The sequence below is a fragment of the Apteryx mantelli genome, chromosome 1 (genome assembly GCF_036417845.1).
Source record: "Apteryx mantelli isolate bAptMan1 chromosome 1, bAptMan1.hap1, whole genome shotgun sequence".
Classification (NCBI taxonomy): Eukaryota; Metazoa; Chordata; class Aves; order Apterygiformes; family Apterygidae; genus Apteryx; species Apteryx mantelli.
In genome coordinates this window covers 30,601,905-30,626,357 of record NC_089978.1, presented here as the reverse complement: position 1 = coordinate 30,626,357, position 24,453 = coordinate 30,601,905, and the positions used below count along the sequence as shown (strand labels likewise).

At 37.5% G+C, this 24,453-nt stretch overlaps 1 protein-coding gene across 1 annotated transcript in view; it reads right to left on the bottom strand.

The window, feature by feature from the left end:
* The window catches only part of COG6 (component of oligomeric golgi complex 6), a 58,291-nt gene extending 38,120 nt beyond the window's left edge, over positions 1-20,171 (bottom strand). Inside the window, exons 1-5 of the mRNA XM_067291558.1 lie at positions 20,019-20,171; positions 19,394-19,537; positions 18,966-19,037; positions 15,330-15,388; positions 1,612-1,723 (exon numbers count right to left, since the gene is read on the bottom strand). Of these exons, the coding sequence (XP_067147659.1) occupies positions 1,612-1,723; positions 15,330-15,388; positions 18,966-19,037; positions 19,394-19,537; positions 20,019-20,171 (540 nt within the window). The remainder of the gene's footprint in view (positions 1-1,611; positions 1,724-15,329; positions 15,389-18,965; positions 19,038-19,393; positions 19,538-20,018) is intronic.
* Positions 20,172-24,453: the final 4,282 nt, after the last annotated feature.

Genomic DNA, 24,453 nt, shown 5'->3' with positions numbered 1-24,453 from the left:
ATAAAAACATACATTTTCTTTAAGTGAGGTACTCAACTGATTTGATCTACGGCATTGCATCAACTGTGTGGAAGATAAATTTATGAAAATCCAACTCACAGATCTTATAATTAAAATGTTCATTCAAAAAAAAGAAATCCCACAAACAGAAGTCTGACTTCAATAATATTTTAAGCACGTTGGTTGGTTCTATCATAGGGAAAAAGTGCACAGATGATTTTACTAAAGTCTGCCACTTCAGTAGCACAACTATGATTATATCCTGGTTACTTCTGCACAGTTTTTAGGTAGTCCAGAAGGGTCGATAGGACTAATCCTTGTTCTGCTGCAAGCCAAGCACTGAATAAATGGCACAGTGTTACTGTCATTGTGCACTGCAACATGCATAGGGAAAGAACAGGAAAGAAAGAATTCCTTCTGCCATAGACTGGCAAAATTCATTTAAGAGTGAAAAGGAAAGATTTTCTATACAATGCAGCAATTTTGGAAAGCTGCTTCAAGCAGAAAAGAGAAAACATATCATGAAAAGAGCAAAATGCTCCCTTCCCAGGCTTGAGATGGGCTTGCTTTAAGTTGTTTTTTTTTAAGAGCTGAAAAGATGACCTTGTAAGACACTGACCTCAACTGTATTTGCATTAAGTATACTTATCAGCTTGCAGGATCAATTCCCATATGTAAAGAGGAGATGGAATATATAAATAACACGTAGAAATACAAGAGATGGCTTAGTTTAAAATATACTAAAATAAAAACTCAGTTGGCCTTTAGATCAAGCCCTTGGAAGCAAAACATTTGTAGGTTTTGTTTGCTTTAGGGATTTTTTGTGCTTTTCTATCTCAACCTGAATGTTTCTTTTAGGGTAATAGTACAAAAGCATACAGCAATTACTCAAGTGCACAATCATTTAAAATGTTCCAGTTATGCTTTCATTAGCACTGTTTATGGTTACCTGTTCTATTTCTTTAATAATGCTTAAACTGCAAACAGGATATCTGTGGAAATGAGATACCATGTCTCAGCAGGTAGTCTGCACTTAAGTGAATGTTTTCCATGCAGCTACAATAATAAAATCTATTAAATATACTCAATTCTCTTGTTATTCAGTTTGCTTTTACTGCAGAACAATGTGCCTTCTTACCTAAAACCATAAACATATTAAAAAACTTGGTTTGGAAGGTGGCTAGAAATGAGTCAGCATTTAATATTTTCAGCAACAAAATAATAATGAGGGAAGTCCCACTTCATATTGTTTCAAGTTATTTATATATTATGTTATATAAAATACTTATATATATACTTATGCAAAATGCACACACATGCACAAAAATAGTGCTCCATATTCCTGAAGCACTGCAAATTCTCCTTTGCTTTACTTGAGCTCAGTGAAGTTTTAGAACATCTTAGCTGAAAATTCAGGCTCCATAAAGGTAGAAAAGAGTAGGAAGATACGAGAGCTCTTATAGCTCATCAGAAATTCAACATTCTGTTAAAAAGATACATTTCTCCATGTAAAATGAAACTACACTCCAATAATTAGGTTTCATGTACAATTCAGCTAGAGTGTTTCTGCATTTTAGTTCAGGGCAAAGCTTTTAATGTTCATTGAGTTACCTCAGTAATTGGCTCATCTTTTGTGCCTCGAAGGAGGTTCATTTCATCTGGTGTCAGCTGGAATTTTGCTATGAATGCATCTGCAACTTGTGCTTTCATTTCTAGTCTCTGACTGTAAAGAAACAAAGTGAAAGAGATATTAGCTTTTTATGTTTATCTCCAATCATTTTGCATATTCAGACTTTTGGAAATATAATTAGCATTAGAAATCACAACTATTAAATTCCAATAGTACATTCTTGCCATCGAACACTTGAGTTGCACCTTCATATATAATTTTCTGTTAAGCTTACAAACATTATTAATTAAAAAAAAAAGTAAAGGTAAGTTAACACATTTGAAAAACAATACTTTTTTAAATAAATATTCTCTTTGCATTTGTATCACAAGTTATCTAACCCAGATACTTTGCACTTGTACAATATAATGCCTGCCAGTTATTTCCTTTCAAGTTCATTGAGGAAAGAATGGGTTTCCAACTCATGTTTTGAGAGACAGCAAAAAGCTGTAACACCCCAAATCAGAAAATGAACAATAGTTCAATCTACTTTTCTGTAGAATGGATCCATTTTTGTTTAACAATATACAGTTGGGATACTAATTTACTAACTTCATAATAAACAAAATGTAAGGTTAATTTTCTTGTTGGTTATCGTCCCTCAAATAAACACTGCAAGCAAGTAATATGCAGACTCCATCTAGAGGGTAGTATCTTTTTACATGCATGCTTTGTCACACACCCTACAACCACAGAATGACCCAAATGAATATAGTTTTATTCCATGGGAAGGAAAGGACTGAAATTTGAGTAGCAACAGCAAAATTGTTCAAACTGTGTTGTGGGCCCATAGCACTACAGGAAATACAGACTATTTTTCTGGACGTCGAGGAGGCACTAATTAAGTATTTGTAGAAGAATAATGCTCAATTACTTTAAGACCATTTCAACTTCCAATGTGACCATTACAAGATAAACACACTGTTATTATAGATAGGTTAAGATAGACAAGTGCACCTCTAATACTGGCTGCCATAATTAAATTTCCTTGCAAGATCAAAGCTTGCAAAGTAAGCTTTTACTTATTTACTGCTTTTCTACTAGCCAACAATTATCTGGACTGTATTCAGCTGAAGAACAAACATGGAAAACTTCCCTTCTGTAGATGTGGATGAACTTCCCATCCTGAATTACTACAAACTCTTTTAGAGAGCAGCTAAAATATTTCATAATTGTCAGCACTCTATTATACTGAGAAGAAAAGGAATATAAAATCCAAAGCTGTTTAACAGAAAAATTAAGGAAAATCAAAGGTGTGGGGGAAAAAAAAGAGCATTTGTAATTTATAAGGAAGACACACAAACAAAATGGAAAACTAACTCATATGCTTTAACACCGCATCTTTACTTGACAGCCAATTTTCCCCAGTGTCCTAGGCAGATAGAGTTGTTATGCCCTTACATTGATAGTTTTTCAATGCTTAAAAATTGGCTGTCTGGCTACTTAATTTTCTCAAAGAGAATTCCACTACTGTAAACTCAGTGTTTCCATGAAGCTAAATCTTTCTGGGCAAAGGGACAAGAGTGATGAAAGGTAATCTTGGCCAACTAAATGGGCAGTGACAACAGATGCATCCATGGAAAACAGTAGCACTACCCAAGCTCTCTGGTGGAGGTTCACTACAAGTGAGGAAGAACAGGGAAGCAGTCTAAAATACAGAGGGCTCAGAAGTAGACTGGCAACTTTGGGATCCAAATATTTAGGTACAGGAGGAAAAGAAAAGCTGAGAAAGGTACTTGGAATAGAGGAAACAGAACAGAGGAAAGAGATTGAGAGGCATAACGATGGTTTTGCAAGGAGGCAGAGATGATTTTCCAGCACATGGGATGGGCTATGAGGAGGAAGAGGATTAGAAGTGGATGGGGTCAGAGAGGGGAGGAAGTAAGAGGTGATGGGTCTGAAGGGACTGATCTGCCCCATCTGCTCTTTTGGATAATTTTATCAAACCTCCAGCATTGGAGTGAGGACACATGAGACTATCTCCAAACTTAAAAGACCTGAGACTGTTCTCCAACACTGTTATGTTTTTCTGACACAGGAAGTGTAGTAGCTCTCATCAAGTGGAAGGAGAATGGAAGTTCAGTAAATTTAATGAACAGAAATCTGGCAGGGAAAAAGAAAATTTTTCATTTTTTGGGGGTACATGTATTCTTTAGTCCAGTTCATCATAGTCCCACATTAAAAGGTGTGCCAGCACAGTGAGGTAGCAGTGGCATGGGGTCAGTGACTGCAGCTGCAAAACTGCTCATGTAAATCACACTTTAAAACTCTTCTGGGGTTAAAAAGGGGCTCATTTCCACAAAAAAATCTTAGATCCTGCCCTCCCTTCCCCCCCCCCCCCCAAAAACCCCTAAAGGCATGTGATGTCACTACTCAAATTGAAAATTGGGCAAAGACCTAAAGTGTTATCAAACACAATGGGCTAAGGAATTCTAATCCATCGATGTCACCATCACTGGATTTGACTGAAACAACAGAAAATATAATTTAGTGGATTAACTTTATGTAGTGGTTGCTCTGAGTCTGTCATCTTGTAAGGAAATTTCAGCTTAACATTTAAGTACAATGCTTAGTTGACTTAGGCTGGGCAAACCGAAGCTGTGTGCCTCCTGAGTGCATAAAGCTTCAACTACTCTTACAGTTACTATTATCTCTTTTTCTTGAGATTTTTGGAGTTTATAAGAGCTCTCAATAGTAGTCTATACACTTGCACCAAGTTGGAGGTGGGGAGGGGTCTGAATTTGAGAAGTGCAGTATTCTGGACATACTAATTTCTTTTCAGTTTGCTTTCCAGATTTTTTGGAGTTAGTGTTGCAGACTTTCAAAGAACAAGGGCCAAAGGCAGGAACTTGACAAAAAGCACACTCGCTCACCAGTTCTGGAATTTTGTGCCCTATCACTCCTCTGTTATAATAGTAATAGTAGTAATAATAATAATAATAATAAAAGAACAAACATAAAAGACTGGCAAATGTAAGTGGTCTAGAACAAATCACTTTTCAAAAGAAAATACAAAAACAAACAAAACAAAACCACTAATTTCTGAAGAAAAGGAGAAGCAGGTCTGTTATTCTCCTCACATTCATGAACTTTTTGCTCATATTTGCAGGCAACTCGCTACTGAAACTCTCTTCTCCTGTAAGTCCCCACTCCACATGGTCTTCCCTCTATTGCTTTTGCTGCTACCAAGAATGAGGCTCCATCAAACACAGTGCTTTAAGGCCATTACCGCCTCTGGCTGCGTCTTTTGCTAACCCCTGCCATAACTGCTTACTGACCTACTCTGCACACACTCAATTATATAAAACAGAGTCAATATATTAAACTCTGAGATATTGTCAAGTTAAAAGTTCCACCACGTAAACATAAAATAACTGCCTCAAGGTGGCAGCAGTTTTGTATATCTTTCTCAAGACAGTGATTTTGAAGTAGTTGAGAAGCATCTATCCTACAACCTAAAAGCATGTCTTTGACTTTTGATAAAGCCCTGTTGCTAATTTTTAACAGTACATTAGACTGATATGAAGCTGACAGTTAAGCAATTTTTTTAAACATCACTTTTTCTAAACTACTTATCTCCCATCTTTAATAAAGGTGGTCTTCCAACAGAATAGCTTAAAGCTGTTTCTTTTGGGCTCTCTGGAACAAAGAACACAGGATTTCAACATGCTTCTCAAATACAGTTTCAAAACCCAAGTTAGCTACCTCTGCTTATGCTGATTATGAATGTTGCTGTGGTTATCAATCTGCATGACAAAGAGATTCTATTTCCTAGAAAATGATTGATTGGGAACAAAAAATATAAATAGGTGCTATGTACCCTTGACTTCTACCTGGCAGTGTACAGTATTAATGAGACCACCACATTCATATAGATATTCAAATCTATATATGATCCTCAGGGTTAAGCTAACAACTATTTAACTAGAATTTAATCCGTTTTATTAAAGTGTGCACATGGATTAAAATATCACTCAAGCTTGTTATAAGATTTTACATGGTAGTGTTATGCAAAACAGGTAGTAACAAAAACTAAAGCCAATCCCTGCGTAGACATTTGGTCATTTCATGTCCCACTGCCCTTTCTGTCACCATAACCACTTCTAGATTGTGTTCAAGGCACACATAGGATAGCGGGGGAAGGCCGATATTGTGTTGCTATCTCAAAGTCATTTTTTTTTCTTTTACAAAAGTCATCTCTGCATAAAAGAGCAAAACTAACACATCATGGGAACACAGTACCAATGCAAAAGGGGGAAAGTGTCAAGCGCTGGTAGACTTTTAAGCTCGGGGGCTGGGGGGGAAATCCAACAAAGAGCAATTTCCCAGTTTTAATCGTTACCACGGAGACAGAATTCTTTTGCAAGAGAACTCAAAAGGCTGAGAAAATATGCACTTCATGCACAATTCCCTTGAACCAAATACAAATGTGCATTGTTTGTTAGGATTATCACCTAGACAGCTCAAAAAATGAGATGGAGAAGAAACAGACTTTTCCAAAGTTTGATTCTATATTGCCACTAAGCATGTCATAGAAATCTGCTATTTCCTTCACCTAGGAAGAGTCATAGCAGCACATTCTGAAATTACTTTCAGTTTACAGTATTGAGGATTCATCACATCTTTATAATCTCAAAAAGGTGGCGTATTTCTAACTCAAGGAAACATCAGCCATCTTTAACAGACATGTACAAATGCCTTTCAGTAGTACATGAAAAAATTTTTATTCTGTGATGCTTTTTGTGGAGGGCAGATATACAAGATAACATAACAAAAGATTTACACACAAGTAAGGGTTAGGAAACTCCATTCCTAAGAATAAATATCAGCTGTGAATATAAAAATGCTTTTGTAAATGCTAAGGACAAGTGTTTTTATTTGCCATTTTGTCTGTCAAATGCACAACTTTTATTAAAAGAGAACAGAAACATTATGAGAATATATTCAGTGACTAATACACCATGGAATACAATCAAGAAATTTTCTGCCCAAGAAAAAAAAATAGGAAGGTATAGAAAATCATAGCGAATTGTCTAACATATTCCCAGGATACAAGGAAATAGCAGTACTTTTAAAAGAAGTGTAACATCTCTGGTGAGATTTCATCCAGAAAACAGACTGCAATCCTGGTCATCTGTGTCAAGGACAGTGGACTCACATTGGAGCAGGGCTAGCAGGATGCTCATGGGAATGGAGAGTCTATTTCATGACAGGAGACTAAGGACACTGTGCTTGGTAATCTTCAGTAAAGAGCTCAGAGAACACGACTGTTGCCTAACTATTACTTAGGGGGGAAAAAACCCATCCTTTAAGATAACGGACGACATGAGGAAATGGAAAATTTTTAATCTAAGAATTAGGCTGGAAATTAGAAAAAGGCTTTTACTGGAAAGAACAAGCTTCAGAGATAAGTGTTCCAAGAACAGGAGAAGGTGCAAAAATACTTAATTACCTATACATTGAACAGTTACTGAATTTATGAAAGTCATTATGAAAGTGATATATAGACAGCTGGAAAGTTGACTTGAACTTAGAAGATTTCTCCCATCTAAAGTCCCTCTCTAAAGATAGATAGCCTGCAATGGAGAAGCCCTGCCATATACCTTCCACTGTAAAAATAAATAAGTAAAGAAGAAAGGCTAAATCAAACAGAAGTTTAGCAACAGAAGATACTAACTGCACTGAAATGATTCACAGCTTCTGTCAAACAGATTACTAAACACCAGAAATGAAAAGCTTATTTGCTGTAAATAAATTAATAGAATTTGATCATTTTCTACTTACATACCAGTCAGGCTTTCTACGAATGTCATCTGTACATATCTAGAGAATAATGTGAATAAGCTGTTCTCACCTTCAGAACTGTTCACATCAGCCATTTGATGTACATACTTATTAGGTAAATCAGTGTTTAGCAATGTGAATGGAGATCAAGTTAAAAAGGAATATGTTTTCAATAAATAGATTCTTTTGCATCTTACAGAGATGAAATATTGTTGATACTGCTGTACCAAACAGAGGGACAGCTTCATATAGATGCATGCTATGTTTCATACAAGCTGGTATAAAGACATTTGAAATGAAACTGCTTAGTCTAGTCTTCAAATTAGTCATCAAATTCTAAAATGTTGCTAAAGATACGAAAAGAACACACTGTTCTCCACATCCCCTTGGAATAAGATCAGAACAAACGACCTTAAACAGTAGCAAAAGGAGAATTAAATAGGATATTAGGAAAATAAAGAACTGAAACCAATTAAAGAACTGAAATCAACTACCAAGGGGGACCATGGACTCTCCGTTCACAGACCTTTCTATGAGCAGATAGACAAACATCAGTCAGGAACAGTATGTGTGTTTGTCTGTGTCTGTGTGCATGTCTGTGTCTGTGTGCGTGTGCACGTGTGTGTGCACGCATGTGCATGCATGTGAATGCGTGTATATACACACAGTTCTATATAGTGTATAACTGATTCTGCACTTCAGAGCAGTGTTTCTCTGCTGGTGATGACTAAAGCTGCAAATTAGGTTCTCTCTTCAGATCCATTATAGCCCTTTTGACTCCTGCTTTATGATCTATTACCTATGCTTTATAGTGGTACAAATCGGGGGGGGGGGGGGGGGTGGAAATTGGCTCCAGAATTTCAAGCCTCCCCCATATAGAAGAGACAGAAAGACAGAAATGAGGGACCACTGTTTTAAGAGTAGCACTATTGTAGCAGTACATGTTCACTGAGAAACACTTTTCCCAAGACTTTTGACTTTGTATTGAGGTGACAGTCAAATCATTCACTGAACTCTGAAAACTGTGGTTATTGAATTTCAGTAAAGAACAAGTTTAAATGTAATTCAATTAACATAACATAAAATGATGTATATGCTGCTGCTTTCCAAGATAGTTAAATCTGTTTTCTGAGCATATTTTTAAAAAGTAAAAAATACTAATGCTACAGAAACTGATTTTCCAGAATCAACATAACTGATTGCCTATTGAAACACATGCATTTTGCTCCGCTTAAGAATGCAAATAATAGAAAGTAACAAAGCAAATGTTAATTATAAAACATTAAAGTTTTATTAACATGCATATACCAGCAGAATAACCTTAAAAACTTGCTGATATACTAATAGAGAATCACCAGAAGTAACCAACCTATTTTCTAAGCTTACGTGTTCAAAAGTATAATCTCAAAGAAAGCTCCTATATCTTCTCACCTGTCTGAAAAATATCTGCTCAAGCCGTTTCCATTAACATTCTCTCATATAGGCTGGTATCATCTTCTTTCTTTCCACAAAATTAATTTGCACTCTCACCAATTTTCTATTTTTGCAGGCTTATCTTCTGTGATTATCCTGAGCACATGCATACACTCATGTAATCATCTTTCTTTAATTTTATATAAATTAGTATTATAATTATCATCTTCTGGTCTCTTTCTTCAATTGTTAGATCCATGACTGTCATTTGTGGCTAACCTCAAAACAATCTTGCACAGTATCTTACCATTAAACGGCCAGTAAAACTACTATGCAGCCAGCCCTCTGGCATTCTATGTACAGTATTTTGGAACTAAATTATTATTTCTCTAGTTTTGGAACTGTACTGAACTCCTGGAAAATTGTTCCCAATCCAAGGTGAAGAAGTTCAGTATTGCAAGTAGTTTTCTGGCTTTATATAAAGAAGAAAAAGAACTAAACTCAGGTACAACAAGGGAAGTGACAAGTCACAGGAAGTTTGATTAAAAAAAAAAAATCCACACACCTAAAGGAGTGAGGTCACTCCTCTGTCGGCCTATTAGCAATGGTAATAAATAAATCCGCATATTTTTAAAAACAACAGATGCTGTTTGAAAGCAGATTTATCCCCTTATTATTATATATAAAAAGCCAGAAATAACCTAAAAGCAGTATCAGCATGCTTAAATAGATACACAGAAATCTGTAAGATAATGAAGTGGACTCTGAGCACTTCACAGAAATTGTCAGAATCACCTGCCTCAGTATTTCTTTAATATCCAAGTTATCAAATAAATTAAAAAAAAAATACTAGACATCAAGGAGTTAATCCTAGCCTGCAGGGAGATAGGTCGAATGGTTTGAGATACTTTACTTCACAGTGTGATTTTACTAAATTGTGGTAAGTTAGGGTGGAAAGTCTTCATGTCTCAATTTTAAAGATAGGAAAGAAAAAAAAAGCCCTAGTTTCTACGTTACACTGAAATTACAATTTAAAAAATGTGAAGGACAATTGCTCTGCTTCTAGTATACAGTACTGTTATTTTAATTAATCTAATAAGTTCAGAACAAGCAACATAATTGACCACAGAAATGCACTTACTCTGGCATATTCCCAAACATAACAGTGCAACTGTAGTAAAGAAAGATTAATTTTTTTTCTTAATCTAAGTAACATACTTTATTTAGCGTTTATACCAATCAGATCTAAAGCTCACATACTAAGTTACAAGAAAAACAATGTGCTGCAAAGCAACAGCTTGAGAATGCAGAAGTTTTAAATGAATCTGAGATGAACATGCTATTTTCTTCCCCATCTATCTAACCAAATGTCTTAATCACACATTTTGCCAACATAACTCCAAAAGAGCTCATCAGGATTACGTATAGGAGTGTTGGACTTTCTTAAATATAAGCAATTCTATCAGCTCTATTGATATTGTGATTTGTGTATGTTGTACTCCAACTTTTAGTCCACTGCAACTCTAGTAATGGTTGCTCCTCTGACCATGTGTCTATAGCCATTTTACATACTCACCTCAGGAACCATGGACACTCCTCCCAAGAAAAACTCCTCCCAGGACACCTCTGAACAAATAACCCAAACACTATGTACAAACGCTCTCCTTTAAAAAAAAAAAAATAATAATCTGGATCTTACGTACACACATTCTACAATGTGATAACCTTTTCTACCATACCTACGGTCCTCATGGAAATGAGCTGGGTAAAACCAACCATCCTGCACATGAAAATTGATTCATTCACACAGATGATCACGGCAGGAAACACAAAATTTTCAGAGAGAAGAACATTTCTCAAAACCCTACTAATCTGCTCTCAATTTCTAATCTTGACTCTTACAGGATCCCCGTGAAGTACCTTTAGGTAGCAAGCCTAGAAAGAAAAGTTCACAGTTTTGAGTCTATGATTTTCAGTATTCAAAGACCATCATGATTTCATAGCCCACTGCAACATTCCCCAAAACACATCTACTATCCACTCACTGCTCCAGTAATTACTAAATTTTCTCCCCTTACTCTTCATAGAAGTGGTGGGGAATAGCAGCTAGCAGCTACTACCAGTACTTTTGAAGTAAAGAAATAAAACTATCCTAGACCCTGAAAACAGCCAGACATTTAACTTAATTTATATCCAAAGACACTTTTCCTAATATGTATTTATTTAGTCTAAACTAGCACGTACATATTTCATGCTACATTGTCAAAGTAACTTGGCAACCAAAAACTACCAGTGCTGGCACCTTTATGGTCAAGCTCATGCTGTCAAAATACACCTCTGAAATAAGGGATATAAGCTTCTATTCAAAACTTATTATAGGATGTCCCTTCCCTTGAGAGACCACTTTAATATCTCCAACTCTTATTTGTATAGTAAGCTGTAGAAAATTGGCATGGGTAGTTTGAGGAACTAGAATGACCAACCAGGAGATCAGGTAAGACGCGTAGGAATTTGAATATCATCTCTAACTACAGCTATAATATAGGTGATAAAACAATGCAAAAAATACCTAGAAAGCATAATAAGCCAAGTCCCTGCACAGAACCACTAACACTGCCATTCTTTGCAACTACTGCAGAAAAAAAAAAAAAGAATAACTTGCAAGGATGAAAGCACAAATAAACACTCTCACTTAATGTTCATCCTCGTACTCATGTTCCCATGGTCACTGTGCACCTTTAGGAAACTGTGCTTTGCTGCTATCATGCAGCTCCTCAAAAAACAAACAAACAAACAAACAAAAAAAAAAAAAAAACAAAAAAAACCCAAACACCCCACACCACTATGCAGATGCTAACCCCATACAGGGAAAAGAATTTCTGCAGAGGTATTTATATTTGCAAAATCAAAAACTGTTGCTATCTAAGAAAATAGGTCACTTACAATTTCAGTGCTTCCTTTAAATATTTACTTTGTATATGTAGGTGGATAAAGTTATAACTCCAGTTATAAAGACTTTGGTTACTGATTTTTATTATTTCCCTAGTTTTGAAGTGAACTTGCTGTTCTTTCTTCTAACTGCAGTCTGGTTTAAACACAATACTAATTATAACACCTTTTGACAAAGTTTCCTTCTGACCAGACATGAAGAGAGTTTACCCAAGCCAAAGATTCCACCTGTCATTTACTGAAAAAGTCTTAAAATTATTACAGAAAGACAACTAAACATCCTCACTCAAAATCAAAGCTAAGAGAGTTTCTGCACATTTCAAGACTGCATTCTTAGAAAATGAAGAGAAGTAACTTGTAAATAAAAAGCTGTGAACTATTAACTATTTGCCTAAGATGAGTAACTTCCTAACTTCAGCATATTTTCTCTGAGTGAAGATGTCAGCTTTTCATTTTGTCTAAAATTTCAGTATCAGATACAAAAAATAAACATTTTAAAATCCCTAATTAGCTTAAATGAATGAAATGCATCTGCAACTTTAGCGTCTCTCTTCAGTTTTATAATTCAATCATGCCATTTTCCTTCTAGGAGAAAATGAGCAGCTAAAGTAAATGCTAATCATAATAGAAGACATTATTTTTTGACTGATAGCTACTGAGGCACTGTTTCATTTAAAGTATGATTTTGGAAGCTATTAAAAAAAAAATGCCAAAAGGTGAAAATGGATTAGAATTAAATCTAGAAATTGATGACATGGGTAGAATCAAGACTTTCCTCAAGGGCAGTGTAAACAACTTGTTCAGCAAATTGATGCAATCTATTATGTCTGCTATTATAAAATATTTAGTAATTACTAATGCAAAAAAGAAGCATGTAACTAATTTTATTTATATTTAAAAACATCCCATTCCTCAGCACTGGTTTAAGAACTTAAACAATTCAGACATACTGTGGTATGTGAGACAAAGTTTGATTTTTTAAAAAATATTTCAAAGTTAAAAATTGCACAGAAAATTCTGCTCTGTTGGTGCAATTGAATAAAACAGCAGAATCTCTTTTAATGGAATTTAAGAAGAATTAGATATACATCACTTGGAATCGGTTTCTTTATCTTTTATTCTGCTTCAGAACAGAATTAAAGCAACTTTCCTTTTCTGTGAGACTATGCAAAAAAGAAGACCACTTCTCTACCTCACTATTTCATATATTCATATTCAAAATAACAAAATTATTTACAGGGCTACTAAGATGATTAAGTGACTGGAGCATCTCTCTTACAAGGAAAGGCTGAGAGAGCTGGAACTGTTCAGCCTGGAGAAGGCTTGGGGGGGATCTTAGTATTGCATATAAGTATCTGAAGGGAGGGTGAAGAGAGGATGAAGCCAGACTCTTTTCAGTGGTGCCCAGCAATAGGACGAGAGGCAACAGGCACAAACTGAAACACAGACAGTTCCAGCTGAACATGAGGAAAAACTTCTTCACTGTGAGGGTGACAGAGCACTGGAACAGGTTGCCCAGAGAGGCTGCGGAGTCTCCTTCTCTGGAGATATTCAAAAGCCATCTGGGCACAATCCTTGGAAACATGCTCTAGGTGACCCTGCTTGAGCAGGGGAATTGGACTAGATGATCTCCAGAGGTCCCTTCCAACCTCAGCCCTTCTGTGTTTCTGTGATTTAAGCCCTGCCTTTTGCTCAGTTACTTCCTTAAATTGTGACTTTGCAAAATCCTTCATTCTATAACAACCAGTATTGTATTTTATGCAGTATGCCACATTCAACTTTTAAATTATATACAGATTACACTCTAACCTCACATTCAGACTCTCAGAGGACATAATCCATCCCCTACCGAAGTTGACAGCATGAGCCTAGTGATTTTGAAAGCGCACCCAGGACTATCCCAAATCATAATTTCCACTAGAAACTTATCACTGGAAATAATTATTTCTAATCGCCAGTGTTCTAAATATAATTTCTAGAAGAAAGCACATAAAGCAAGGAGATTCATTGTTCTATGCTGACAAAGGCTAAAGCTGTAAAACTAGATGCTCTAACCATAAAAATGATAAAGATTATATGAATCTGTCATAGACTATTATCCTCTTCCCATGAGTAAAAATACCAAAAAGAGCAAGATACAAATCTATTCTTCCACGAGAGGCTGGAGGACCAAGGGAAAAAGTATTCTGCATTAGGATCATTGAACTGTACTTATATATCTTACAGTTGGTTTTAAATATGGAAAACGTATGTTATACTCCACTTTTTGTTGTTAATCTCTGCACAAGAGTGCTTTCCAAAGAATATATTGGAATAACAACAAAAACAAAAAAATACGAAACTAATAATGAAAAAAAATGAGCACTGAAATACTTTTGGTAAATTTTTGTCAGTAGAGGAATTCATCCAAAGTCACAGACTAAGAGAGTGACTAAGAAGAGCAAATCCCAGTTCTGCTTCCCGACACCCTTCTTTTAAAGTCTAAATCATCTTTCCTTCAAAGACAAATATTAGGTCACAAAAACCTCAAACAAAAATAATGGCAAACAACTTCTCTATATTTATATATTTATAATGTGAAGGAATTCACTTAAAAGGTATGGATACTTCTTTTGTAGATTTATAGACCCACAACCCTTTTTATATAAAGCACTGTATTTGTAACACAGAAAAAACCCTATTATGCAGCAAATAAAAAGTCATTCTTTAAGTCTGCACAAAATTTGTGCAAATCTCTTAATTATACAGGAAACAGCAACCAACCAGTCACCAGTCACTCAATGGCACTGCACTACTGGAACACTAAGCTAGAGAGAGTCACAGAATAGTTGGGGTTGGAAGGGACCTCTGGAGACCATGTGGCCCAAAACCCCTGCTCAAGCAAGGTCAGCTAAAGCAGGCTGCCCATGACTGTGTCAAGTTGGGTTTTGAATAACTCCAGAGATGGAGACTCTACAGTCCCTCTGGGCAACCTGTTCCAGTGTTCAACCACCCTCACAGTAAACAAATGTTTTCTTGTGTTTGAGCGTAATTAGGGAAAAAAATTAAGTTCAGAGACAACTGGAAGAATCCTATATACCTTGATTAATACCAATAAGCTATTCCAAGTATTTCTAAAAGCTTAAGTCCAAGAAACAAAACATACTGATGTTTTAGGAATTCTAATCTGATGTACAATCTTATCTCTTATAAAACATTGTAACTTATATTGTCAACTGGCATCAGGTAGAACACATTCATATTTGGCACACTGTACTACTAGAACTTACTCTTTTCCCTAAAAAGTCATTTTTATGGCAGTAAGCACTAACACATTCTTAACTTTCCGTATCCTCCAGTAATAAACTAAGAGTTCAACTCCAATTAAACTACAAACAAGAACAGTGTCAAAAACAAAAGTACAAATAAAAAAGCAAAGTCAATACTCAAAAATAAGAAAGACAGAACCAGATCTAAAATTAAATCAGACCAGTACGGTCATGTCTTTAAGAAATAAATAAGATGGTATACATACTTTTCTGCTTGAAGTTTTGTTGTTTTCACTATCAAGTCCTGGGTTTGTTCCTTTGCTGCCTGGAATATAGTTAGAATTGTAAGTATGTGAAACAAACAAACATATCAAATGTATTACACAAACTTTAAAAGTATGTAATACTTTTGTGGCTTTCTGACTATAAGTAGTTGAAACAGTGTACTCTTTGAAAGAGACTGCTTTTTTGCAATAAGTATTCACTAACCCTCCCAGTTTTCAGGCATGAAAGAAAACCCTAATTAATATCCTTATCCACATATATTTTTATCTTTACATAAATTTATATATGCACATAATTAATATTTAATTCAGATACAGTTAATATAAAAATGTTACATAAATAGTACAAAGAGTTCTCATTATTTTGTCTGTTCATCAATTGTAAATTCTTTGCTGTTACAAATGAGAAGTGAGAAATGTTGATCTGGATGTCAAACCGCCTAGTGTCAGCACCTACCCAGCCATATTAGATAACATGAATACAGCAGTGCTTCTCAGCTATACTCAGCTCAATTGCCCAAGCAGCTTATAGGTCTGTAAGGCCTAAGTGCAATACACTTAAAATGCTCAGCTTGAAAAAGCCCAGTGTCCATCACTAGAGCCCAGCTCTGAATGGTCAGTGATGACAACACAAGGAAATCCATGCAGAAACAATTCTGCTACAGACAGCAGTCGCATGACTGTAGGGACTGCTGTAACTGAAGTTAAAAGAGTTCAGAAATACGTTTCTCAGCAAGAAGATAAGAGAGATCTGGAATTGTTTTTCTCGCACAGGACACCACTAGTTTTAGGGAGAAAAAGAAGGAAATTAAACACACACACACACACAAATCCTGAAATCAAAATGTACTCAATATGGAAAAATACTGCAAGAGAAGAGGGTGGGAAAGAACTATAAAGATACTCTTGGTGAATAATCTCAAGACTGAAATCAAACTATGTTTAATAAAGCTAAATTATTGTCTTAGCTGAAAATGAACAAGACAGCCTTGAAACCTCTTAAAGGTCTAATGCAAGTATATACACACATTGATTCATTCTAGCCCTTTCTACTTGCTGTATTAGAGTAGCTATAAAGCAAAAGCAGTTAAGCTACAGGAACACCTTGAAAGGTGAAAACGACTAGAAAATGCACAAGTACGACTTCAGTCAGAGGGAGCCTGAGTATTCCGTAAATACAATAAGCAAGTACTGCTAAAGTGCAAATTGCTGAATTTTCCAAAGGAAACTATAATAGACTGGCATACAAAACTTGACAGAATTTCCTGAAGATTTAGTAACTTCAGAATCCTTTTAAGATATCTTTAGACTTTTTATATTTTATATATATATATATATATATATATTTTCATATTTGTAACTTTATTTCTGTTTTAATAATATACATTGACTTTTAATGCGTCAGATTTGGGGGTGGGGGTTCACCCTTCAGCAATACCTTTCACTTAAAAAGCCAAAAACAGAGAGATGAGCAATAAAGAACTGCAACTTTCAATATAATAGAAAAGACCATTACAACTGAAGACTGGTCCTGGACTATTTTGTGGAGAAATTCACTAATTCCAGGTATTTTTTTTTTTCCTTCAGAGTTGCAGATTTTAATATATCATAGCAGAGGGAAGAAGAAATTTGCTTCCTTTCCAAACAAGAGTTCTCCACATTTCCTTTCTGGATAGAAATAATTGTTAAGAGGACTAGTAATAGCAAGATAGCAGAAAGGAAAGAAAAGCAATTTTGCTGGAACTGACTAGATACATCAATAACCGTTTTTTATTTACATGCATCCAAAACCAAGTCAGATACATTATATACATACAGTAACAACAGTAGGAGCTTACAATACAAGCAAAACAGTATAACTGGTAGAAAAGAGTCAGACACATCAGAAAATTGGAAAGTTGATATTTGCTATATTTCTTCTGGATTCAAAATAAAAACATTTCTCTTCTTCTCCACCTCAGTATACTAACTAAAACGCTCATTATCTTTTAACCCTGCTTTATCCCTGTCACATTCTAGTGCTTGCCTTCTTTTCTTCCATTCAGCCATCACATATATTAACTCACTGTCCTGGACCAGTAGCTAGCTGTTTCTATTGAATAATGTTATAAACTTACAAAATATAAAATGTAAAAGCTTTGAGACTAAGAGAAATATATAGACCTTCTCGTATCTTGCATTTGCTTTACTGTCTTAATACACTGCCCTCTCATTACACTTCTGCCTTATGTGCAATATTCCTTTCTATATCTTGTATTTGCTCTTCTGTCGCAGTACACTGATGTCTTACTCAGCTTGAGCACATGCCACCTTGATGTTTTATTTCAGGTAAAATACCAGAGTACTTGACAACTGAGTTTGCTAGTTCATGAGTTTATTAACTTATCTTATAATCATACAGACAAGTAAAACAGGTTGAATTGAGTAAAGTCAGAGTTCTACAGGGCTCAAGAAGAAACCTTCTGTGAGGCAGAGACCAAAACTATATACTGATTTTAACAGAAAAATGAATCACAGCAGGGTGGCCCTATTTGCTCTGAAAAAGATATGATAGCTGCATTACATAATCTAAAGACAGAAAAGAATAAAAATCTGCATGGACACTTGACTCATTTCCACATCTGAGAGTTTAATCAGTCTCTGAACTACAGCAGATTTATATCCAGATGAACAGTATTAAATGGTGCAGTGGGCTAGACTGTATGTGTATTTCCTCTCTCACACTTTCTGGAGAAAGCTCATGAAACTAGGAGCTTTCTCAAGTTCCCTTATATACAATGTTTATGAAGTCTATTCATCTAAATATCTTTAAGTACACATTATAGGGGAAGAAAGTAACTGTTTGCACAGGAGTTTTTAGAGAAGGACTCTCACTCACATACTACAATTCACATGCTATCCTCAGAACAGATTTGGTTTGGCAAAACATCTATACTTCAGCCTAGATGCAAATATTCATAACCCTTTTAAACTCACCACTGGACTGAGTATTAAACTTGTACACTAAAATGAGGCCACATTTAGTAACGTGTTATAAAGCAGTAAAGCACAACTTTTATCCTCTAGTACATTATGTATTCAGGATTATCATGAAACAAAATTACTTTTGTTGCGCCTCAACATCTTGAGACATAGTTATGAAACAAAAACAATAGGATCAAGACTGCACATTACATTTGTCTCACTCTTTGAATTATAATATACTTTCTCACAAATATAGCTGAGATATTTATATGAACGTGTAACTCAACAGTTGTAGTCAATGCAACAGACAATTTTTAAATCAAAATACACAAACATAATTAACCCTTTCATCTCACGCATATCCTAGTTAATCAAACAGTTTCTCTCCACAAAAACACTAATGGATATTACATTGATATTCTCAAAAAGGTTTATTGCTATCTGCTGAATTGGAAGTAGGAACAAAGGAAAATAATTTGCTCAATACATTTTCTAAACAAGTAAAAAGAAAAATGTTAATATCCTAAAGTAAAATAATAGCTATACTTTGGAAACATCTCAGTTGCGCTGTTAATCCTCCAAAATAATTGTTTAGCCTGTTAAAAGAAAGCAAATACATCTCAAAAGGAAAAAAATGGAAAACACATGTATTACCTTCAAACGACTGGACATATCTTCACAACAGCTGCTCATTGCTTGCACATCTTCATTTATACTCTCGAGTTCCTAAACAGATTCAAACAACAATATCTGTTTTTTTAAATCAGAAATGCCACATCTGGGCCCAGCTTCATCCCACCAAAACGAGATGCCCATGTTGGGAGGTACACAGGTACTGTAGATTAGGGATCGGTGGAGCAGAAGTACCTCTACAGATCAATGTTCACAAGTGATTTTTTTTACTTGTTTAAAATATCATTTCCCTCTGAGCAAGATTTTCATCAGATGGTACAAGTTCTGAAACAGTTTTACTGTAAAAGTACATTTGTCCTGGGAAATCAAAACATCCCTAAGTCCTTTAGGAAAACATTTTAAGTAGTAGTGCTCTTGTGAGATAGCTGATAAAACTGTAAACACACTACCTCTTTAACTTGCTTAAATATGTGGACAAATTCTTCATTTATGGCTAGACTTCGACGTTCAATGTCTCCACGCAAGTTTCTTCGTGTGCGTAAACTGTTCTCAAAAAAAAAGGTCGAAAGAGCCTTGAGAGCTTCCAGCATTTCCTGAGAAATAAAAAAAGAGCCAAAATTTCCATTCAGTTACAAAGACGGATGTTACATATAACTAACCCAATTTGTGGTTTTAAAGGAAAGAGACCACCAAAACAGGCTCCGGCTCAGGTGGTAAATAACTAAAGTAACTGCTGAGCCCTTCCGCTGCTCATATGTTATAATACACGACTCTGTCTATTATTTTTATAATGGCTTTAATCAGAAACATTGTATTTGGTTAGAGCATGACCTATCCGTTGCTACAAAACATTGAAATGGGGAACAGCCTCAGAAGCGCCCGCAGAGCCTAGCGATAGAAACCTCCCCGCGGCTGGAGGAGGACGAGCAGGTGCGTGGCGTGCCGCTCGGGGAGGACGAAGGAGCCTCGCTTTTAATCTGCGCGACAAGGGAGCTCAAATCGGAGGGGCAGAGCGGGGCCGGCGCCCGCCGAGCCCACCCCCGCCGGGCAGGCCGCGCCGCGCCGCGGCCCCACCTTGTCGTTGTCCAGCCGAGTCTCCAGGATCTTGTTGAGCTTGCGGGAGAGCGGGTTGCTGCCGGGGGCAGCCGGCCCCGCCACGCCGCCGGGGAGCCCCCCCTGCGGGGCGGCGGCGGCGGCCGGCGGCGGCGGCGCGGCGGTGTCGGCCATGGCGGCGGCGGCGGCGGCGCTGGCCCTTCTCCCGGCGCCGCGGCGGCGGAGCGGCTCCCCGCGGAAACGCGCTCCCGGGGCTTTGGTTCCGCCGCGGCGGCGGCCGGCCGGGGGCAGCGCGCTGATGGCGGCCGGGGGCGGCGGGAGTGGATCCACCGGGACCTCGAGTAAATAAGCGGGAAGAAACACGCGCCTGTGGCGCTCCGCGGGGCGGCTGAGCGCTGCCCGTCCCTCTCCTCGGGAGAGGCGGCGAGCGGGCGCTCCGGAGAGGTGCCCGGGGTTTTCCGATGGCTGAGGCTGGGGGACCGAGGTCCTCTCGTGCCCTGCCCAAGCTTTGCCGCGCTCGCGCCTCCTCTGCCGCTCGCCGGCGCAGGCTGACTTCGCTCGGGGAGCGAAATGGCGGTGGTGGGCGAGGAGCCAGGGCCGCCGGGCGCCAGGCCTGGGATGGGGCCTGCGGCGGCGGCCGGGCGTCCTGGCTGACCTGCGCCCGGCCTGGTGCGCGTGGCAGCCCAAGTGTGTGCTGCCGGAGGTCACCCTGCACGCGTTCAGCGCCTGACGCCACCACAGCGACTAGCATCGTCCTACTGCGGGATCTATCTGTTTACAGTGAATTTTCCTGAGAATTACTCCTATGTTTAGCCAAAGTGTTGTCTGTAGAGAGGACAGACTCAGCTAGCCTACTGAGGAGTTTTAAACAGTAACAGTAGACCCCACGAATGCCCGATTATACCTGCATGCTGCATGCTTGAAATACCTTTTCATAAGCCTTCAATCATACTTGGTTTGATAGTAATCCGAGATGGGGTTGATAACTGTTCTGGTTAATTATGGAATCTAAATATTTGATAGCTAATATAAGTTAAATTCTAATGGAATAAATAAAAGATTATGGCTTGATGATAAGAAAAAAAAATTGCCTTCCTGCGGACAAATACCTATATTTATTTCATTCTTATTAGATTAGTGAATAAGAATGAATAATAAGAACAAATAAGTTCACTCTTATGAGATAAATGAGCTCAACTAAAAAAGAAAAGTAAAATAAATGGACACTTTATTGTACATGCTAATACTAATCAAAGTAAAGGCACGTCAAAATGGGGGAAAGATTCTTATCTCTTACCTTGGCTGTTCATTTATTGAAACAGGAATTTGAAATCAGAGGCTTCTTGTTGTAATTCCAGAGCAGTGGAGGTGTCTCTTCACCACAGAACAAATGAGCAGTGGCCCTCTGAACCAGACGCTGTTCTGGGATCCCTGTTCCTCCTCAATGGCAGCAACAGCTTCAGCTCCCATACAGAGTCTGGCCAAAACTCATTTTCATAGGTCTGCAGGTGCCGAGCCTAAGATAATGCTGCTTTTGGTAATATTAGTTCAAACATTAGTAGATGTCTGACTGTGTGCTCAGCTAGAATGCTGTAGATCTCATCTATGACAGATTTTGTATCAAGCGTGGAGTTTTGACTAAGGGATTTCTGTGAGCTTTTCCCGAGGACACAAGATAGGTACGTAGGTGGAGGTAAAATTGTCATGGAAAGGGGGAGACGGTATACAGCACATAGGTGTTACATTCTCTTGTTTTAATTAGATAATTAAAGGAGGATTCCTTTCTAGGAAAAGGTAGCTTCCTTTTTCATTTACAGGGTGTACATTTCATGCACTGTGGAAAGGTAATATATCCATCTATTCTTTTATTTTGTTTTTTAATTTAGACATTAAGTGCATCTGACAAACCTAGAAAATCAGAACAGCTTATGTGGGTAGTAGAGAGTGCAGTTCAACAGTCAGGCATCACCATCCTTTAAACTGTCAGAAGTTACTGATCTGAAGTTTGGATTTGTTCAAGCATAAAGCCTGAGACAATATCTAATGAACTCAATGGGAGGCTTTCCATGGGAAAGAGTTATTGCTGCTCTGTGTTGAAGATAAATTTCTGCATTTATGCTTGAGTGATGTCACTCAACTGCCTCTTTTTCAGAATACTGAGACATGAGGGATCAGAGTTTCTCTTCCTTGGAGCCTGTGTTTTGACACATGGCTTGCAGAGCTGTCCAGTTTTCTGAGCAGAGGAGGAGATTCCAAAGCCAGCTCCCATTTTATGCTCCCTCCACCTACATAGGACTTCACACCCTTTGCAGTGTAGGACTTCTACCTCTCTCTTATTCCTTTAACCTGCTTGCTGGAGACAGCTAGCCAGCAGATCATTTTTGTGGAATGATAGAGCAGAGGAGAGTCAAAACTGATCAAGACACTTTGTAAAGGAAACTAGCCTGTTAGTGACACGTTTTTTGGTCAGAAAAGCCCTGCAGCAAGTAACACTTCCCCCACTGCAGCTTGACCCTTTGTGTCATCTGTCCATTAGTGCCCTCTCATCACACAACTCTACCCAACAAGTATTCACAGCTGAGGAAAAAAAAAAAAAAAAAAGCAAAAATGAAATTAAAAAATATCTAATGCATTGTCCCAACTGGGCTGGCACCAAAAATCTAGGAAGATGAGGATCCCAACATGAGCTCTGAAGACATCTGTGCCTTTTGTATGTGACTGAAAGTCTGTTTTCATTTGTATGGTGGTGTGTAGATCAAAAAACAGAGACTCAAGTGGTAGCTCAATTCCTCAAAGGTTTGGGGACTTTGTGTTACTCTTCTGTAGACTGTTCTTGAAAGAACTGCAAATGAATTGAGTAGTGTTTGACTTCATGCCCAAGACAGAGCACTGAACTTTTGAATGCTTTTAATTCACTTATTTTTTCTTTTAGTTTGAGTGTTTGAGTCATCTCAAGAAAATGATATGATCAGAGCCCCCCTCCTGACATCACAGCACAATGGGGACAGTGAACCGGTTATTTTTCTGTTCCATTTTTTATCTTTTGATTGCTTCCTCACATCTATCTTCTACATAAAAGTTCAGATCTTCTGAACTGCCTGTGTAGTGCCTTGTTTCTACTTTTGGCTAGTCAGCAAGCAGGTCTTCAAGTATTTTTAGACACCTTGTTTCCCTCTTTAGCTTCCGTTCCTCCACCCCATTTCTCTGATGGTGATCTTCTTCTGTGTGTCTTGTTCTTCCAACTGAGCTTCCAGGAGCCAAGAGCTACCTCCTCCATGTCAAGAATCTGCTTTAGATGCAGTTACATTTTACATGCAGTTACAGATGCATGCAGTCACAGATGTGCACATTAATATTTAAGCATGTCAAGAAAATGCTATTATTAGAAATATCCCATCCCAAATATACACTGGATGTTGTTATGAACCAGTTTGAACAATGTTTCAAATGCTCTTAACCTGTTGGATAAGTTGACAGAATCAAGGCACACCTACAAGTCAGAAGGACATGAACATCTGAGCCACAAGTTCAGATAAGTCAAAACCATTGCCAAGTCTCATCAAGGAAGTTACACCAGAAATACATGAGGAACCACAAAGATTTTCCTCAATCAGTTGGTACATGCATTGTCATTTGAATCATCCAGTTTTGCTTTCAGATGATCCTTGATGGGAGTGCATTTCTTCAAGAATATGTTTCATGAGCCAGAATGCTTCTAGCTAATGTAACCCACTGAATTGGCAGGAACCTACAGGATTTTGAAATAGCATATGTTTATTTGTGTGTGTGTTCTCTTGGGAAAAAAGAGAAAGGATAATCAAGGGAGCACATTTTAATTTCCTGCATCTTAAAGACCTATTTGAATGAGGGCACCAGGGCTTAACTTTTGTTCTTCTTTTAGGCATATTAGATGCAGCTACAAAAAAAATCCCTCACTCTTTCTGATAGGGATAATATTTGTAGGCTATATGGTTTTTTTTCAGAGCAGATTTTTTTAACTCTTGTAAATGTGTCTTGCAAATGCAGTGAGGTCACCATCTAAAACTCAGCTGCTGTGCCATGGCTTGTATGTGTCTCAAAAGCTAAAGGAGATTTTGACATGACATTCTTACCAGTTTGCTTGTCCACCAGCAAAGATTTTCTTGTTAAGTCAACTGGATGCATATTGTGGAATAAAACAATTTGGACTTTGTGAGCTGTAACTGCCAGAAGGAGCTTTGCTTTCAAATATCAGTCTATCATGTAGAAAAGGAAGACAGTTTGTGTAGAGTGTGCAGTTTACTCAAGCATAAGTTCCCTTACAAAAGCTGGAGATGGCAGCAAACTACAGGTATCAGCAATGTCTGGTGTGGAGGAATGGTTAAGCAAGAGAGGGCATGATCTGACTGGGATGAGCAATCCCCTTCTCAGGGTAAGGGAAGGAATGTAGGCCAAGGCAAGCGAGCCTGCTGAAAGC